We start from the raw sequence: 20,438 nt of genomic DNA, 5'->3' as shown, positions 1-20,438 counted from the left end.
AGCAAAACAACTAAAGATGGTGTCAGTTTGCAAAATGGTCCGGTCCGACGTCTTCTCCAGCGCTGTGCAGCAAACTGGATTCGTCCGAGTGATAGAATATTCATATTCTTATGAATGACTGGGTTGTTCACCGAGTCTCGTTTATTAATAAGTGTTTCTCTTTGTCAGTTGTTAATGTCCTTGTAGTCCGTGATATTAATATTAAAACACAGTTGATCATGACGTCATCGACACTTCACAAACGATGCAATACCTTGACCGAGTGCGTATCAGCCACGAGGAGATCACCGGTCGGAGTAAACGTCACACCACATGAATTGTACAAGCCACGAGCTATACAGCCGATGTGCTCACCCGATGCATCGTAATGATGTATCTCACGGGTTCCCAAGCCACCGCAGTGAACAGACACGTAGATGTCCCCAGCATCGTCGCAGCACACACCAGCAAAGTTAACTGGGTTACCATCGATGGAAGTGCTGATATTGAACACCTCGTTTCCCATGAGATCCAGAAAAACGAGTTTCATCTTGTGGTAGTCTGCGAAGATCAGACGCTCTTTGCTGGTTATATATAGAGAGGTTGAATCACCTATATCTTCATGATATATTGATGAAATAATGGATCCATCCATATTATGGAGAGATATGACCTTTCTCTTCCAGTCAGCCACTGCAATCCGATTGTTTTTGTCCACAGCAATACCACTGAGTAGACTCTCTTCTTCCTTCTGTGAGGGTCTGAACTGACGAATATATCGCAGTTCCCTATCAAAAAATTTTACGTCACGTCTATCAGTGACCAGAAGCAGGTCATCAGAGGTCACGGTAACATAACAAGGGTATTTTAGTTGGCCGTCATCTGTTCCTTGAACACATGCAGATTTGTAAGTACCCTTTGATGTTAATATCGATAACAGCCACCTAGTTATATCAGTAACGACAATGTCACCATTGCTAAAGCAAGCAATACAATTTGCCCATTTGAACTCCCCATCACCTTCCCCTTCTTTACCAAACTCTGTCCGCACCTCCCACTTCTCTTCTTCTAGTATTTCACCAAGATCTGCATCGGTGACGATATCGTGACCTTTGAACCCGATGAATGACTTGCTATGCTGCACTGTTTGAAACTGAAGCTCTTTGTGGTAGTCTAAGTTGTGCATAACCTTTACCTTGAGGTCAAGCAGCTCAAAGTTATCAGCATGTTGCATCAAGTCATTGACTGAAGCTACGATCTGCTCTGCACGGCTCATCTTATCGTGATTGCTGCTCTGTGTGCTCTCAAATCCCTCACCTCTTTCTTGACCAATTTGAGTGACTCTTTCTCGAAGGAGGCGAGATGCTTTTCTTATCTTAGTGATTTCGTCTTCCTCCTTAGCCGCAATAACTCGAAGAGTCCGGTCGACCATGAGCTGTAAACATTTTTGTGAGTATTTGATAGAGTCATCCACTATTTGGAACTGCTTGCGGCCCTCAGCAAATTTTTGCAAGGCTTCATCAACAGCTCGACGATAAGATCGAATGGAGTCATTGATCTCAGAGAGACTGTGGTTTGACGCTCGGTGATCGAGCACCGCACATTTAGGACACACGAGTAAATCACACGTGTCGCAAAAGAAACAGAGTTCCTGGTCAGTGTGTTTCCGGCACTTTGGTGGTTCAGTTTTGTCCTTATCTTTGGCTCGCTTAATATTTGACATTGCGACAGAATTAACGATTTGATGATGACTGAAAACTTTTAGCTTCGCGTGGTGTTCCAGACATATCCTGCAGAAATTTGCAGCACAGTCAACGCACCGTGAGACGGCTTCAACACCTTCGTCGCATCCATCGCAAGTCGAGACAGGGGGATTAATGTCCTCCTTCGGACCGTCCAGATTGATGACGTCATCAATAAGCGAGCTCAAGAAAAAGCAGCCAAGGAGATCCGACAATCCCTCATCTGGGATTGACGTTTCTTTTTTACACATTGGGCAAATAATAATATCCGCCTTCGGATCCTGTTTGTGTACAAGATCCTGGAGACATTTGAAGCAGAAGCTGTGCAGACAGTCCAGGATTTTCGGATTGGTGAAAAGACTCAGGCAGATTGGGCATTCGATGTGTACATGTCTAATCTTGCAAGTGGTCTCAGCGGGTAGTGCAGCTTCGGCCATCTTGATGAGAATGGGCTCCTGTTACCTGAAGAAGTAAAACACAAATGAGATTTTTGTTTAGTTCATACAACGCTGGATGGCTACTGTGTTACTTCGTACGTAGTCTGGTTTCCTGTCTGTATCCACGATAGGATAAAGTAATGCATTTGTCTCGGATGCCAAGTTCATAAGCTTTCATAAGCTAATCATGTTGTTACGTGATAGCTTTAATAGCTGTGTAATGGTTGGTCCGAAGTGATGTAGTGTGTCAGCTTGCTCTTCGATATAGCTTATTATGCTACCTCTTAATTATAATCATGCTCTTGTTACTTGCGGAGATGACTCCCTGGCTGGGTGGAGGAGAAATCATTGTGAACATTTTGCCGACAGTCATGGTTTGTATTCTCTCCTCCCCCAGAGAGTGTGTCCATGTTTTGTACAAAATACCCGTTATTCCAAAAATGTATAAAACTCTTCCGATACAAACCACCCGTTTACAAAACAACCCAGTCCTTTATTTCATTGGTATTATTACAATAATAAAATAACACTTTGTTGCAGTTGATGCAATAACTTTTATTTCACATGCAATTTAGCCATTGGCACACTCATATTGTAGTTTTAATACAAAAAAAATCTAACTTAAATTGCAACTAAAAAATCGCAAACTTTAGTTATTACACGCTGAACTGGCCATTTGCATTTGCATTTAGACAAAAAAAAACCCTTGTGAAAGTAAAGTCCTACCTCAAGCTGTAGATGTGACTAAAGCTTGCTGCGTACACTCGTACCTCTTTGTTTGATAAGTGGAAGATTGCCGGCAACAATTGGATTTTGTACGATACAACGTTTAAAACATGAAGAGCAGTGAACCCCTTTCGCCAACTCGCCACCGATGTGAGTGTTTATAGTACAAGTTACATAGGCTAAAATCCCCTGCGCAATCCAATTGTAGCAATTTCTCATAACTGGAAAAACCCCTACGTATTTTTAGTGTTGCAATACATTCTACGGTGGCCTGTTACGACCATTGCGATAGAGGGCGGTGAATGATTTTCCTCTTTTGTAAATTAATTGAAGTTCATCTGAGCTGAAGGTGAATTTGACCTTTGTTTTTTGAAATCGTTTAATTATTGTGTTTACGTAAAAAAAGGCAACACATCCGGAGCAAACAACTACAATTTCAACGCAAGAATAATAACCCGTACTTGAAGGCGGAATACAATTTGAGAAACGTTTTGTTTTCAGTAACCTTTGTCTTTTTGCTATCAACGCAAAAACGACTAGTCCACAAGTCTAGTTGGTGACTATTCTTTCCTGATGATGTTCCGTTTAATCTTTACCCTTGGCCTTTGATCTTGACGAGTGTAAAGTTATCATTTCCCGGCCCGTCGTAAACTCTAGATCCCTTCATTGGACCCAAATTATACATTTCCGGGAAGAACGTAAGTACGAATGCATCATCAGAAAACTGTCTCGGTCATAAAAAGGCAACAGCTCAGCACGACGTCGACAAACGGATAGGTTTTAAATAGTTCCATACTGTATTAAGCATTTTAACCAGTAAGGCATTAATATTATGAAATTCTAATTTGAGGTCTCGAAACCAAATTCGTGGAATATCAATTATTTCTCAAACACAACGTCACTTCAGAGGGAGCCGTTTCTCACAATGTTTTATACCATCAACCTCTTCGCATTACTCGTTACCAAGTAAGGTTTTATGCTAATAATTATTTTAAGTAAAAACCAACAACTTATGTCGAACTTTTCAGGATGATATTTTAAATAAATTTTCCCAACGTAATGGTAAATAAAAGCCACAAAAACTTAAATAAACCATCTGCTGGCAACTCACCGAAATGCTGTTATTAACAAAAATGTTAATGGTCTCATTCAATTTAATTAGAGCCAACATTCTTACTGCTTTCAAATACACTGCAGAAACTGGGGTGTTAAAATTGACACCAGGGGTGTTGTCACATAAAGATACCGAAAAGAAATTTAAGATTAAACATCTAGGGTGTTAAGAAGCTATGTCAGATTTTTTGCCCCAAAACATTACAAAATATATATATTTTTTTAGTGAATATTGCGTATTTCAAAGAGTATCGGCCGCTCTAACAAAAAACAAGTTTAACTTTAACTTTTAATGGTAAGGAACCATGCCAACAATTTTAAACGTTTCTTATAAAACACATAATAATTGGTCACGTGATATATTGTCGGGATTTTGAGCACATTATTTCACTGATACTAATAATTGGCGAACTTTTTCGAGCAATGGCTCAAATGAAAGCTTGTAACTTTCTCGACCCCCATCAAAATACAACATTTTTGGGTCCAATCGGCAAAAAAATCTGACATAGCTTATTTAAAATAACACAAATGTATAGTTGTTTTAAAGTAATTCAGTTGTGTTTTTAACCCTGACTGATGCAAATCACAGCTCTTTCGGCTACAACGTTTGCAAAAATATGGCTGCTAGACTGGTAACTCGGTCACCCAAGAGCTCACACATCACCCCTATCCTAAAGCAACGCCATTGGCTTCCAGTTGAGCAAAGGATAGTCTTCAAACTCGGTCTCCTGGTCTTCAAATCATCGCACAACATGGCACCATCCTACATCTCAGATCTCATCACTCAGTATGCACCTTTCCGCAGTAACCTAAGATCAGCCGATCAACGTCTCCTCGTAGAACATAATATGGCAAATAACACATGGGGAGCACGTGCTTTCTTGGTTACTGCGGGGAAGGTGTGGAATAGTCTTCCCTACCACATCAGGACTGCAAATACAACATCTTCTTTCAAAACTGTCCTCAAAACCCACCTCTTTGCAGTTAAACAATGACCTCATCAGTCTACAAACATTTTCTGTTCCTTTCTTTTGAACTGTTTATTTTGTATCTTGAGCGAGCGCCATGAGCGCCTTTTTGTGGCGGATACCGGCGCTATATAAGGCTCCATTATTATTATTATTATTATTATTATTATTACTATTATTAATATGCCTATTTTGATTCCCTCTTCAGTATGTGAAAAAAACATGATGTAAATTTTGCACCCATTTCTACGTACACACCCCGGTGTGTGGCGGGGTTTTTTCCCAGGACGAGTGTGTGCAGATAATTACCCACGTTCTTCCTGGTTAAAAAAAAACCGACACGCACCAGGGTCGACCCAGGGGAGCTTAAAACGAACGCACCCTTAGAGATACGCAGTCAAATTCTCCACCAACGTTACATACAGGGTGCGTTCGTTTAGCTTCCCTGGGTCTACCCCGCGGTGCTCACTCGGGTGAGCCCCTGACAAGAGCTAAACGAACGACCACTCACCGCTCTCGTAGTGACGTCGTTTACCTGGGGCCAGCCCCTAAGTGATCCACTCCACAAGCAGGGCACTGGGGGCTGACCTGGGTGAGCCCCTGGAATGACTTCAAAAGCTATTCAAACGCACCGGGCAGACCGGGGATGACACAGGGAAGCTAAACGAACGCACCCACAAATACACGCATACGCATGTACTGTATAATACACACGCACCTGACTGACACAGCATGCAGACGACCGAAAGTAAGCCTTCCACATGTTTTTTTTTATTGGTCGTCCGAGGTGACCTCAGACCAATCAAAACAAACACAGATACGGTAGCTTTTAGTCACTGCATTTATTCAGTGATAAAATTGTATCAAATGAAATCACTGGATTCGGCTCAGGCTACCTTGGCACCGCCGGTTTTTGACAATATTACGCGTGTCTTGGGCATAGGCGCTCAGGGCTTCAGACGAGATAACGGAGCCTCAAACCGTATCCAAGGCCGAAACCGTGGTTTAGAAAAGGGCCATAGACAGGGGACCAGTCTACCGCCAACAGTGTTCCGACGGGGAGTCACGCTGGCGCCCTCTACCAGTCGAACGACACCACCGATACATTCTCCCTCAAAGGACAACGCTTGTACTTTGCCTGGGGTGGATTTCACAAAGAGTTAAGACTGTTTTATCTCGAGTTAGGATGAGGTACTATAGTCCTAACTTAGGACTAGCCATACGTTTTTCATATCTCCTAGGACTAGTCCTAAGTTAAGAGTAGTCCTAACTTTTTGTGGAATCGACCCCTGTCGCCCTATTAAACTCGAGACGGCTCTATCGGGATCCATGCGTCCGGCCGGCGAGTAGAAGAGGGCGTGTTGAAACTGCTTCCAATTTAGAATGTGTTAAGCGTGTGTTCAAACCGAGGACTTGGAGAAGGTTATAACAAAAGGGATCCGGGAAAAAGTCACACCGAAGACGTCCTCAATTTGATTTCGTGTACAAAACCAATAGGGACGTTTGAAAAATAAACTATGTCCAAACAATGGGAGAACAAAGAGAAGTCCTCGGTTTACACCCTAAACAACCCTAAACAGGTGTGTGTATGTATGTATGTACGTACGTACGGTTGGTGGTATTGGCCATAGACCTTTTCGCAATACCCTATGCACAAGCGCTAACTGTTGAATGAGGGGCATGCTGGTCTAGCTATGGATCAAACTTGATCGCTTACCTGACCAGCATGCACCTCGATCCACGCATTATGCGCATGCCGAGTATTTGCGAAAAGGTCTATGGGAGAGCTGGTGCGACAGCTGTTGGGAGCCATTGTGTGTAAATCTGTTATAACGAAGTGTAATGGTGGATATGTATAATTACACCTAGTATAAATATTGTTTCCCTAAACCCAATTCTAGCATTGAGACTATTATGGGGGTTCGAAATACAAGATTGGTAGTTTACATTTCATTTATTTGTATTTCTGTCCTACATTAAGTCATAGTAATTATGTTTAACAAAGTTTTACAGTTATTTTCAAATTATGAGTAGTTTACAGTTAGGATATGAAAAAAAAATTACGTTGACAGTGATTAAGGTCGAGTTATATATATTAAGAAGCTTAAAGTAGGACAGTAATTTCGTGAAGTTATAACTGCTGGCCCGATGGTAGGGCCATTTGGGTGTGTCTGGCGGGCACAACCCCATCACGAGTGGAGCTGGGGGCCTTCTCGATAGAGGGCATTTTTTAGGTGTGTCTGTTGGGAAACCCTACCATTGAAATTGTCTGGCATTGGCCAGTTGTGATATCTAACCTGGGACTCTATTGAACATTGCCCAAAAGGTTTCATTATGTTTACTCTCTCGCAAGTTCATTGCTATATGCCCCTATCATGCAGATGCGTGGGGCGGTTTATGGCATGAGAGCAATAGACCTTTTCGCAAATACTGGGGCGCGCGCGTAAAGCTTGGAATTAGGTGCATTGTGGTCTAGCTGGTTTCCAAATTTGATCCATATCTATCCCACAATGCACCTCATTCAACAGTCTGCGCTTGCGCATTGGTATTTGCGATAAGGTCTATATTAGTGTGGATGATAGCGCCCTCTCGTGGTTAGCAATGTGAAGGTTTTCGTCCTGGGCTCCGGTCTCTACATGGATTGAGGACTGGGTAGAAAAGGTTCTAAACGTAGAAACCAGAACCGGGAGCGAAAAGGGGTAGGGTGGGTGGGGTAAAAAGAATTCCCCAAAACCCAAAACCCAAATACAAAAAAGGGGTCCGCCGGACAGTCCCACCGCTATTGACGCCCTCACCTTAGCCCAGCCAGAATCGCGACTGACAAAGAGTCAGTCGCCCTCAACGCCCACAGCGGTGCAAATAGTAAATTATTTGCACCGCTGTGTTCGTCCTGGGCTCCGGTCTCTACATGGATTGAGGACTGGGTAGAAAAGGTTCCTCACCCGCACCCAGGATCCGCACGCCACTGTCCCCCACTTTCCCCCCATCTCTCATCCAACTCTCACACCGTCGCTGCCTGCCCTGCTGGAGATTTAAAAGCCTTCTCAGCCTTGAAGCCGGAGTTTAGGGCCGATAGAACTCCCCAGCCTGGTCTGCTGGCGATGGCCGCTCCTTTCCTTCATCCTCAATGGCCTTCCTTATTAAAAGAACCGTGGTGCGGCGCCTGGTTACTCTATCCATCTATCCAAGTGTGGTGTCTGTACGCTCACTGTGTCACCCATCCGCAGTGATTCATCACTTCCTGGTCCGTGGCTCCCTGCAACCGCAGAGTGGCTGCTACTCCCGCCCTTCCACCGTAGGGTCTTAAGACGCGGTCACCCGGATCTGACGAAGCTGAGAAGTATAGTTTGAGGCGATTCGTGGGGCCGTTTCCAGTGAACGGCTTGTTAGTCAACGACCTGTGATCCGGTGTAGATGTCCGTATCCCGTGCAAACCTGACCACGCCTTCCAAAGCCCCTGCCGGGTCCATTTCACTATCTAATTGGGGATTACAACGAGAGATGAGCCACCTTGCCGCACAGTTTGGCCAATAGTGTGGCTGAGAAGAAGATCTCCGCCATAAATCTTAGTGATTTCACTGGTCTTCGTTCACCCTAGGTCTTCCGACCTACCTCCTGCCCATCCCACCATAGGCACAAGAAAAAAGCCAAGTCCCTGTACAAAATGAACTGCCCCACGAAGTGTACATGGTCGGTCTCCTGAAGCTTTGTTATTCACTTCCTGATTTCGTTTGCGAGCCACCTGATCCTGTCCGAGAAAATGGGGACTGCTTTTCTGGGCGTCACCCGGGCTTGCTCAAGCCTCGTTGCCTTTAAATATTTCCGCACTCGAAAGGAAATACAAGGGTTGCCCCATTGTGAGTTCTGCCGCCAAGGAAGTGTCTTTCCACCTGTGTTGAAATAGGCCCTGAGCTGACCAATGTATGAATCGACTGTTCCGGCTGAAAGATGTCGCTCACACCCACAGCCAAAAGGTCCACTTTTTCCAAAATTTCCGCAACCCAAGGCATGAACCTGTGTTCGACCCTTTGAGTCTCGATCCGCTAAAAACTTAGCCACACCCTCTAGGGTCGCTGAATCGAGCCCTCGCCGTCAGTGATATAGCCTGAGCTATGATTGCTCCAAAGAAAGGTCGACAAACTGCTTATCAAATTCCTTTTCTGCGTATTGAATGCCAAACTTGTCAAAACGATCGCCCAACTCTTTAAGACTCTCCTTGACCCGGTCGAGCTTGAGAGACAAGGAAAGGAAAGAAAACAGTACGGTTACCAAAACCTGTTTGGGGTAAAAGGAACCTGAGCGAAATATCTAAATCCACGTGCACTCCTGTACGCAAGACCAAAACTGACCTGAGTCATCTTTGCAGTCGTCTCTGTGATTTCATACTCCCCCAAACCGTTAAATGAACCTGACCTACTAGGTCTGACTGAGTTATACAATCATTGGAGAGAAAATACAAACTTTATCCCCTGACACTTGGTTTACAAACGTTTACCCGCTGAGGCAAGAACTCTCAGCAACTCCTCTACTCCTGCACCGCCAGCCTTGCTGATGCCGTTTACACCTCCGTCTAGAACCGCCAACTCCGGCTTCTTTGCTCGACAGGGCTCTGCCAAAACGCTGCACAAAACTCCCAATCTTGCTCCGCCATTTACCCTCAACCTTGCAACCAGCGACGCTGGCCAACCAAATCCCCTCATACCCTTGAACATCAAATCAGATACTAGAAGCACTGGGTGTGAGCGGCAAACGAACCTCCTTCGAAATCCGACCATCCGCAGGAAAACGACACTCGCATGCCCAAAGCTCGAATCGAAGGCCCTCTGAGTTTTTTCCATATCCTCGCCTTGACGGAAATACCAGGACGCCCGTCTGACCGAGTTCCGCTCTAGGCGCAAAGACCGTGTCGCACAATACACTAAACGCGGCCAACAGGACCTTGGATGGTGGTGCTTCGGCACTACTATTGTCACCGACACGATGTCCCCATTCGATGAAAAGCTTGATCAGAGCTGGAATGAGCACAAAGGGAGGGAAAACATACAGCTGCTCACCCTGAGGGCATGACTGTGCAAACACGTTTACCCCTGACGAGCCTGGAACTGGGAATCTTCCTTTCGGAACATTGGAGAGCAGTGTCGTGAGACCCCAAGAAAACCCCGAACTTCCACCGAGCTCCCTTTGCAGGAAGTGCCACATCGACGCTGTAAGACGAGCGCCCGCTCTAGAAAGCTCCCTGTATGGAAAATCTGCCTGGTTCTCCCCACTTGGGACCCACTCCAACTTTAGGCCGAAATTAGCTTCTAGGAGAGACTTTGTGAATCTACCTGCACATCGACTCTTCTGTCCAAGAGTGTATATATTTCTGACAGCAAAACAAAATACAAAGCCAGTGCCTCTTTGTAACAGATGTCTGTTATAAATTGCACATTAGATGACCAATAAACGCCGAAGGTGATGGCGTTTTGACCGGGTAGCGACAAATACCCACCCCATTTATGATCAGAGGCATCCGACGCCAACCTTACTGTCACTGGTGCCGCTCTTTCCTCCATGGGATAGGCTCTGAAAATGAGTCGACAAAACGCCAAAAGAGCACCGGTTGAGTTAAATGAACAGGTGTGACCTCATCCAACTCGACCATAAAGGAGCAACACTCCCGGACAAAAGGGAAGTATCAATGACCACTAAAATGAAGCTTGGCATTTTCCGACAAAGTGCTGCATCTTTTTCAAAAGCACCGAACCTGCTTTCAACATGTCCTCCCTAACATGGACGAATGAGCACTTCTTCTTATCCGTGATCCAGAAAGATAGGGAGTCTGAAAAAAAAAACCTAGACCCAAATGCATCATCCATGAAACCGGCTGCAATTGGCTCTTCTTCAGGTTGATGAAGTATCCAAGTGACTGCATGTAACAGACTACATACAACGCTCTAGCAGCCTTTTGACTCGAGTCGCTTATCGAGCCCTGCAAACAAACAAAAACAAACATTCTGCCTTTAGGAACAAGACTTCCCCTCTCCAGCACACTCTCCAATGAACCGTTCGACGATCCAAACTTCTGTGTGAATGCCCCTTTTTTTATCCAGGTTGAGAGACAAAACCCAAGTGAGGAATGTAGGCACTGTTTTTGAAACCGAACGGGAGAGTAGTGTCAACAAAATAGAATCCCGCCCACTCGAAGCCACAGAAGGTCCTAGACCTCTCATTTAGAAGGATTTGTTTGTATCCCTGAGCGTCGTCGATTCCCGAGAACTTTCCACCTCGACTAATCGATTCCACAGTATCCCCCAATGGAACTAATTTGAAAGGTGTATCCCTACACCAGATGTTCGGCCCCTTCATCGACAAAACTAGTCTGTTTTGGGGGGGTTCGATGGTGAGCGCATTGACACACCTCGGCGGTTTCGTGCTTTTTACCGCCCCAAAAGCTCCACTGACCCTTCTACAAGGCGCTTCGAAATTGTCTCATTAATGAAAGGGGTGAATTCCTTGCAAATAGGGGCGTTAGAAAAGTACCTGGGTGGAAGGATAGCCGAGTCAAAGGTTCTACCCCGGTATTTCCCTCTAAAGGGTTGGGAAAACTCAAACAGGTCTACGCCCTGACGCAACCATCGCCCTATCTGCTGGCCGGCGTGAGGGCGCTCAGTCAATAATATGTCATTCCACGCCTGGGGATGATCGTGCAGACCTTCCAGCTACAAAATAAATCTGGGTCTCGAAACCGCAGGGCTTGAAAATTAGGCCGGCAAACACCTGAAAGAACTTTAGCAGGACTTGGCTCTGATCCATCGGGGGGCCCTGCAACAACTCATGATATATCTACCCAGAAACACGAACCTCTGCGCCGCCTTACAGCCTGAGCTGCAACATGGTCAAAGGGGTAGCAAGATGAGCGCTCCCACACATGGGTTCCCAATATCTTCAAGAACCGCCTATACTCCTAGGTTTAATCAAGAGAGAAACCGTTCAAAGCACAGCTTGTAAAACATTTCCAACGGCCAATGACCGATCTATAAAATATATAAAAAGGAAACAAAACTCGGACAATAAATAATGAATACATTTCACATAGAAATGCCATTTCTTAGCGCCAACTGCCAACCGCTCAAATTGTTTTATTTGACACACTAAACCACAACACTACAAACGACTCAGTGTTCTACGTGCAATTTTTTATTTTTTTATTTTTTTTTATTATTATTATTATTATTTTTTTTTTTTTTAGTAAGTAGGGGGCGAGGCATTCCTCGAACAAACCTGAATATCTAATAATTCCCCACTTTAGAACATGCACAAAGAAAACCCAAATATCATCCCGAGGCTACCTTCCCCCGATGTACGTTGACTAAAAGTCCACCATGCCAAACCGGCTCAAGAAAACTTAGAGTATTTCCTTGCAGTCTCGATAAAAATTTACCCCTTTTTCGGCAACGGAAACAGACATCCGTGTCTCTCGGCACATACAACTGCTTCTCTTTGATGTCCTCGGGTGATAGAGGAGCGAACTTGGAGACGTACTTACGAAGGAGAGCCATAACATAAGCTACGTTACGATCGTAGAGCCATAACATAAGCGACGTTACGATCGTAGAGCCATGACATAATCTACGTTACGATCGTAACCGGTCTCGGGAAGCCTTGAGCAACTGAAGCCTGCCAGGCTTATGGACTTTCAAAGCCGACTTTGCCTGTATTGAACAAACGTGATACAAGTGCAAACAATCTGCCAAACCTCCTTTAAGAAGCTTCTTTTATTGAGCTCTAGTCTTATAGGAACCCCATTTACCGGGCCAGTTTCGTATATTATGGTGCCAAAACCGCTATAAAGGCACTCCCCCTGAGCCGTACCTATAAATACCGCCCTCCTACCAAGGCTAACTAAGGCCAAAGGCCAACCCAACAGAGGCACCACACTTTCAGAGTGCACACCTCCAAGTCCATTTCCTAGGGCCTTCCCCTGCTGCCCGCCAAAACCGGAAGTGTGGCATTCCCCGTTGCCTTTCCTTTTATTTCTAACTTTATAAGATACGAAAGTCCTGCTCCCCTACTAGCTAGCCTTTTTGGCCGGTAATCCACCCTTCCATTGACCATCATTCTGTCCTCACTGCGTTACTCTTAAGGGATCGTAGCCACCCCATGTCTGTAAGATAACAACTTTGAATGGGTATAATTTCCGCTTTTTCGGAGCCTTCCCATAGTTCTTTGCCCTCCTTCTGCTATGTTGCTTGTGTTTGCTTATACATCTGACGAAGACCCGGTGTGGATCAAAGCTAAGGTCATCTCCCCTACTGGCTCTACACAAGTATATAAACTTATTTTGTACGTCTAAAAGCTTCAAATCATGATCTCTGGATGTAGGCACTCTCCAAATACTAGACCTCATTTTGCCTGTAGAGATTTTCCAGCGTCCATTGGCCGATTAAACCAAAATACGCCTAAACCTAAGGGGGCACTCCCCGTTTTTCCCTAACTTCCAAGGCCCAAGCAAGGGGGACGCCCAAGTGCCGGCCAAGACCAAAAGAGAGGGGCACTCCCCGTTTAGAAACACCCATTTTCAGGGCTCATTACTCAGGGCACTCCCTCATTACGCAAGGCCTACCCAAGTGGGGCACTCGCCATCCAAAGCGTTTTTTTTTTTTTTTTTTTGAGTATTATTAATGGGATCACTCCCCGATGAAAAACCAAAGATGGTCACTCCCCATTTCAAACACCTTTTTTTTTTTCTTTTCTTTTTCCGGGTTTATTACTTGGGGCTCTCCCCGATGAAAAGCAAAACAAGAAGATGGGCTATTCCGTCCCCAATTTAAACACAAATTTTTCTGGGTTCATTACTGGGGCACTCCCCGAAAGAAAGCTAAACAAAGATGGACACTCCCAATTAAAAACACCCGATTTTTCGGGTTCAATACTTGGGGCACTCCCCGAAGGAGCTAACCAAAGATGGGAACTCCCCATTTTAAACACCCATTTTTCGGGTGTATACTTGGGGCACTTCCGGATATAAAACTAACCAAAGATGGGCACTCCCCATTACATAACCGATTTTGTCGGGTTCAATCCTTGGGGCACTCCCAGAAGGAAAGCATATCAAAGATGGACACTCCCCATTTAAAACACACGATTTTCCGGGTTCAAAACTTGGGGCACTCCCCGAAGAAGATGGGCACTCCCCATTTCAAACACCCATTTTCCGTGTTCATACTTGGGGCACTCCCCGAAGGAAAACCAAGGATGGGCACTTCCCATCTTAAACACCCAATTTTCCGGGTTCAATCCTTGGGGCACTCCCAAAAGGAAAGCTAACCAAAGATGGGCACTCCCCATTTAAAACACACAATTTTCAGGGTTCAATACTTGGGGCACTCCCCGAAGAAGATGGGCACTCCCCATTTCAAACACCCATTTTCCGGGTTCATACTTGGGGCATTTCCGAACATAAAACTAAAAAAACATAGGCACTCCTGTAATGTCTTAAATAGACTAACGAATTACATCAACACTATTAAAAGCAATAATATACGAATTCATTCTCTGCATCAACATGTGCTTTATTCTCTGTTCCTCAGTTTTCCATTCTGCCTCCGTGTGACCTTACACGAGGTCAACTCATTTGCATAACCGAGTGTGATCACGTGAACACTACACTCCCCATTTAAAACACCCGATTTTTCGGGTTCATTACTTGGGGCGTTCCCCGAAGGAAAGCTAAACCAAAGATGGGCACTCCCCATTTAAAACACACACATTTTGGGTTCATACTCAGGGTATTTCCGGATCTAAAGCTAACCAGAGATGGGCCCTTCCCATTTTTTCTTTTCTTTCGGGTTCGTTACTTTGGGGCACTCCCCGATGTAAAGCTAACCAACGATGGGCACTCCCCGTTTAAAACAGCCATTTTCTGGGTTTATACTTGGGGCACTTCCCGATACATGCATAAAGCAAACAAAAATGGGCACTCCCCATATTTATACCCGATTTTTCCGGGTTAATTATACTTGGTGCACTCCCCGATGGAAAGCTAACCAAAGATGGGCACTCCCCCTTTTAAAACGGCCATTGTTTCGGGTTCATTACTTGGGGCACTCCCCGATGTAAAGCTAAACAAAATGGGCACTACCAATTTAAAACACCCACTTACCATGTTCATTACTATGGGGCACTACCCATGCCTTATGCAAGGCTCACCAAGGATAGGCACTCCCATTTAAATTACAAATTTTTCCGGGTTTATCTAAAACATGGATGCAAAGCTAACCAAATACAAGGGAGGCTCTCCCCATTGGAGCACTGAACTCCGGACCATTATCTAGGGTACCGATCCGAAGCGCCGAATATTTCGGATCTCAAAAGCTCTGCAGTTTAACCCCAACAAGCTACGGCAAAGAACAAAACCTGGCGCCACGCACGGAATTTTTTAACTAACTAGCACGACCCTCAATGGTGCATAAAGTTATCTCAACACACCACCATCCTCGATGGTCCTCTCTACCCCGATAAAATCAATCTTGTATGTCTGTGTGCGCGCTGGCACTTGCACTTACACTCATGTACCCACTCATGCGACACCCATGGGCCCGCAAGCAATCCACCGACCACCATGGACCCTTGATACCACCAAGAAACGTGCCATTGTTAACCTCTCAACGATTTTACAAAGGGTACCATTATGTCCCATACAAATGCACCCAAGCGCAAAAGGACCGGCCGCCATAGACCTTTTCGCAAAATACTGGGGCGCGCGCGTAAAGCTTGTAATTAGGTGCATTGTGGTCTAGCTGGTACCCAAATTTGATCCATATCTATCCCACAATGCACCTCATTCAACAGTCTGCGCTTGCGCAATGGTATTTGCGATAAGGTCTATTGTGCCCGGCAAGTGAAACACATGTTCCCTCACATGGGTCTAAATAGTCGAAAATAAGAAAATTTACCTTTCCTTCCCGAAAGCATATACTATAGATACTACCTTGGTCCTAAGCCATCGACACCCACCCAGTGGTTTCACCATTGCCGTCCACTCCAGATTTCCCAATGGTAATTCGGGCACGAGGAATAAATCTTTTTAAAACTTTGGGACCTTCCGCCCAAAACGTCCATCCGGTGGACACCAGAATCGCGACTGACAAAGAGTCAGTCGCCCTCAACGCCCACAGCGGTGCAAATAGCAGTTTTATTTGGCACGGGGGTGTGGAAATCTTAAAGGGGGGATGTAGCGTTGATCAAAGACGTGTATATCCTTAAATGCCCAGGACAATAATATTGGTAATTTACTCAATAATTGTTAGCATAAAAACTTAATTAGTAACGAACAATGGAGAGCTGCTGACAGTGAAAGAAAAAAAACATTTTGAGAAACGGCTCCCTCTGAAGTAACGCAGTCTGGCCCCCCTTAAAAAAAGGAAAACAACGTAATAAACAAAAATGCCCCAAAAAAAAATAAAAATAAAAATACCAGGTTACATACTATTCAAGAGTACAAAAATAGTTTTAGTCTCTCATCCTCTTGAAAACTAGATTATTTTCAGATCACTCTAATGCTTTAATTATTTTTGGGGGGCAGGTCAGCTAGCTGGTTGAAATAATGACAAATTACAACCCCCCCCCCCCCCCCCCAAGAAACCACCTCCGAAAATGTTGGGGATTGTTGTTTTTTTTTCTCAAACCGGCTTGTCGCCAGTTTTCATCAGGTACATGTACTCCTTCAATTCTCAAGATTAATAATTTACGGCAGACTTTAAAACCCAAATTCATCAAAATTTCCTAAAAAGTGGAGCCCAGGTTCGAATAGATTGTTATAATTACACAGCCTACTAACTGCATGACGTTCTTATTCAAGATATTTTTAAGGCATACCCAATAATAAAATGGTCACTAGCTTGAATTGGCGCATTGATAATTATTGGTCGACTTAGAGTAGTGCACCCATAACATGTAATAGCACCCTCTTGTGGTTGAACCTCCGCCATTCCTAAGATAAGCCATTATTCTGTGAGATAATGGTCACATCGCTATAACACTATATGGTTGCGGTTTTGTCTGCATACACCGAATCCAAACAGTGCACTCCTAGAGGCCACCGTACCTCTACAAGACTAATTATTGCGTGGCTGAATAATTAATTTGTTTAATCAAAATAATCCAATAATTAATTAATTAATATATTTATTTAATTAGATGGTAATTATATAAAAACGATCTCGACCCTCAAACTTGAAATCAGTTCGGAGGGTGGGGCACATTCTCTCAGTCGATGGTATGTCCTATTTAAGCCCGGGCGTGGGGCCGCAGCTGCTTGAGCTTGTGACGCAAAAAGCCATTTGGGAGTTAAATTTGAATAACTGTCTGGTGCAGCTTGATCACATTGTGCTGCTTACCTTTGAATTCCTCAGACTATAGAGACAGTTGCTCTTTCAAATGATTTGGGGCAATTCATTGTTACGTAAGAGAACATCCATACACCGTTCTGAATGAATGTGTATGACACAATGGTACCTTTGCCATACAAAAGCTTGCCCGAACTATGTGCTAAAGCAACTGCTTCTATAGTCGGAGGAGTTCAAATTTAAGTGGTAGTGACCAATTGTAACTGACACCATTCAAATCGAACTCGCAAAATGGCTCATTAAGGGTCTATCCCCAACAGGGAGGGAGGAAGGAATTATGCCATACACTACGTCTTGCCTAGGACTTTATCGTTGATGATAAACTACGGGACCTCCTATCCTAGTGCAGGAGTTTGTTTTATCTTTCCCCCTGTTTGCTTTGCAACCGGCCAATTTAAGCGACTTCCCCTTCCATCAAAGGATACCAAAATCCACTTTAATGAAGACATCAAGTATCATACGTTTTTTTTAAGGCACATGGACACGTTTGGTTCCACTAAAGACCATTCTCACTTGGTGTCTCCCCGCCGAACATGTAGAACATAAAAACAGACCTTGGCTAAATTTGGGCTAAATTTGTAATCGAATTTACAAGAGATATTGAAAGAAAAACAATGTTGCATATTTTGAGTGCTTTCAGCTGCATGATAAAAGGCGTCAGCTGAAGTATTTTTTTTGTATTAATAGGTTACTTCAGAGGGAGCCGTTTCTCACAATGTTGCTTTGTTATTACACTTCTCTAGTAACTTTTACCTATCTTTTGTTTTCATCTCAAAGCGCATAGAGACTTATCTGTGATTGTGATATTATATTATGCGCTATACAAAATTGGTTCATTATTCTATCAAAAGCTCTCCATTGCTCGTTCCCACATAAGTTGCTATGCTAACAATTATTTTGAGTAGTTAGAAATGGTGTTCATCAGTGCCTTTAACTTTTATAATTACGTATCCAAATGGATGAAGAGTTTATGGGAAAGTACAAAACCAGGTTCTGTATTACTTCCGAGAACACGAGGGTGCGTGTGTTCACACTTCCCCTTGTGTGTCACACGACACTGGTTACTGGGCACGCGCCTGCGGTAGGCAACACGCTGGGTTCATTACAACGAGATACAGGAGGCGAATTTTCTTTCCAAGAACAAAGGTGAGAGTTCTTATCTATAAAGTTGTGAAAACTCATATGTTGAGTATAAGTATTACCGAATAGTAATACTAGACACCATTGTTGAAACTCTTATGTTTTTGTGGTTGTTTTATCAGTTTGTGTTTAGCGATTGGTGTTTCTATATCCGGACCAGGGGTGGTTTTCACAAAGAGTTAGGACTAGTCTTATTTCGACTTAGGACTATCCATGCAATTTGTATATCTCCTAGGACTAGTCCTACTACTACTACTACTACTACTACTACTACTACTACTACTACTACTACTACTACTACTACTACTACTACTACTACTACTACTACTACTACTACTACTACTACTACTACTACTACTACTACTACTACTACTACTAATACTAATAATAATAATAGTAATAATAATAATAATAATAATAATAATAATAATAATAATAATAATAATAATAATAATAATAATAATAATAATAATAATAATAATAATAATAATAATAATAATAATAATAATAATAATAATAATAATAATAATAATAACCGCATTTATAACGCGCCTTTTGCCAAGGGAAACAAAGCGCCAGTTATTATTACTGCAAGGAGTGGGGCGAATTTTGAGATAAAAGACCTAATCCTTAAGCACCATGTAATGGTTTACAAGGTGCTATGGCGCAATATGCTGCCAATCCAGCCAGGAACACCGGGGCGAACCCCTTCTCTTTTCGATAAGTGCACTGGGTTCTTTTACATGCGTTTACACAACACTTTGTGAAATCGACCCCTGGTGAGCTCAGAATGACCGAATAGCTGGACATCAATCTGGAAACTTCTATTTTTTTGTGTGTTTTGCGATTTGTGTTTGTATACGGACATGGTGATCTAAGTATGACCAAATAACAGGAAATGTTCTCTTGTTTGGAAAGCACTCTGGGACTTTTCTTTTTTTTGTTTTCACAAACAAAGCGTGGGAAATCCGCATTCACCTGGAAGCAATTTCTGAATATTATTGCATTAGTTGCAATAACATACACTAACATGGTTACAAAACATGTTTCAATTGGCAATTATTTCAACACAAACAAAACAGTCATTATTATCAGTCAGAAGACGAACTAGTAAAGAACCCATCAGTCACTTTCTTCAAAGGCAGTGGACACTATTTGTAATTACTAAAAATAAATAACAGCATAAAACCTTACTTGGTAACAAGTAATGAGGAGCTGCTGATAGTATACAACATTGTAAGAAACGTCTCCGTCTGAAGTAACGTAGTTTTCGAGAAAGAAGTAATTTCCCACGAATTTGATTTCCAGAACTCGGAATTAGATTTTGAATTTACGAAATCAAGCATGTGAAAGCACAACTTCGTGTGACAAGTTTTTTTTTTTTTTTTTTTCTATCATTATTATCTCGCAACTTCTACTTCCAATTGAGCTCAAATTTTCACTGGTTTGTTATGATGCATTATGAGATACACCAAGTGAGAATACTGGTCTTTGACAATACCAATAGTGTCCAGAGTCTTTAATTACACCGGATTTTCAACGTCTCAATTAAAAATTCAAACAAACAGACTAATATTTAGACTTATTCCTTAAAATGTAACTTTTATTTATACTCAGTCATTGCTGTACAAAATGGTATATCTCTAAAAAGTGTTGTACCCAACATTAAAATGTCATTGAACAAACGCTGATGAAACACTCCAACCCTCAAAACACGAGACGGTAGCACAAATTCATAGCAAAATACACAATAAAAGGCACTATTATTTCATTTAAAATCGAAGCCTATCATAAACAATTATATTATAATTATTTCCATAGTGTAATTTGTTTAATCCATCTTAAAAAAAATAAAAAATAAAAAACAGCAATTGGAAATCACCAATATTAAATACAAACAAAATCAACGACACAAACACAGAATCATTCACCTGCGTTAAAGGT

The 20,438-nt window shown here is 43.1% G+C and overlaps 2 protein-coding genes across 2 annotated transcripts; one reads left to right on the top strand and one right to left on the bottom strand.

The window, feature by feature from the left end:
- On the bottom strand, nucleotides 1-3,144 carry LOC117304141. Its single transcript, XM_033788642.1, has 2 exons — nucleotides 2,885-3,144; nucleotides 1-2,183 (listed from the first exon to the last, which is right to left on the bottom strand). The coding sequence occupies exon 2, from the start codon at nucleotides 2,156-2,158 to the stop codon at nucleotides 236-238; it is 1,923 nt and encodes a 640-aa protein (XP_033644533.1). The 5' UTR covers nucleotides 2,159-2,183; nucleotides 2,885-3,144; the 3' UTR covers nucleotides 1-235.
- Nucleotides 3,145-4,614: 1,470 nt separating this feature from the next.
- LOC117303983 lies at nucleotides 4,615-4,992 on the top strand. The gene has a single exon (XM_033788453.1). The coding sequence runs from the start codon at nucleotides 4,615-4,617 to the stop codon at nucleotides 4,990-4,992; it is 378 nt and encodes a 125-aa protein (XP_033644344.1).
- The last annotated feature ends 15,446 nt before the right edge of the window (nucleotides 4,993-20,438 follow it).

The sequence above is a fragment of the Asterias rubens genome, chromosome 20 (genome assembly GCF_902459465.1).
Source record: "Asterias rubens chromosome 20, eAstRub1.3, whole genome shotgun sequence".
NCBI classification, from domain to species: Eukaryota; Metazoa; Echinodermata; class Asteroidea; order Forcipulatida; family Asteriidae; genus Asterias; species Asterias rubens.
The sequence above is the reverse complement of the archived record's forward strand: the minus strand, read 5'-3'. Positions and strand labels throughout refer to the sequence as shown.

What these genes read in the sequence shown, in the direction of transcription:
- LOC117304141 (XM_033788642.1), bottom strand. Translation starts at nt 2,158, where the DNA reads ATGGCCGAAGCTGCACTACCCGCTGAGACCACTTGCAAGATTAGACAT.
- LOC117303983 (XM_033788453.1), top strand. Translation starts at nt 4,615, where the DNA reads ATGGCTGCTAGACTGGTAACTCGGTCACCCAAGAGCTCACACATCACC.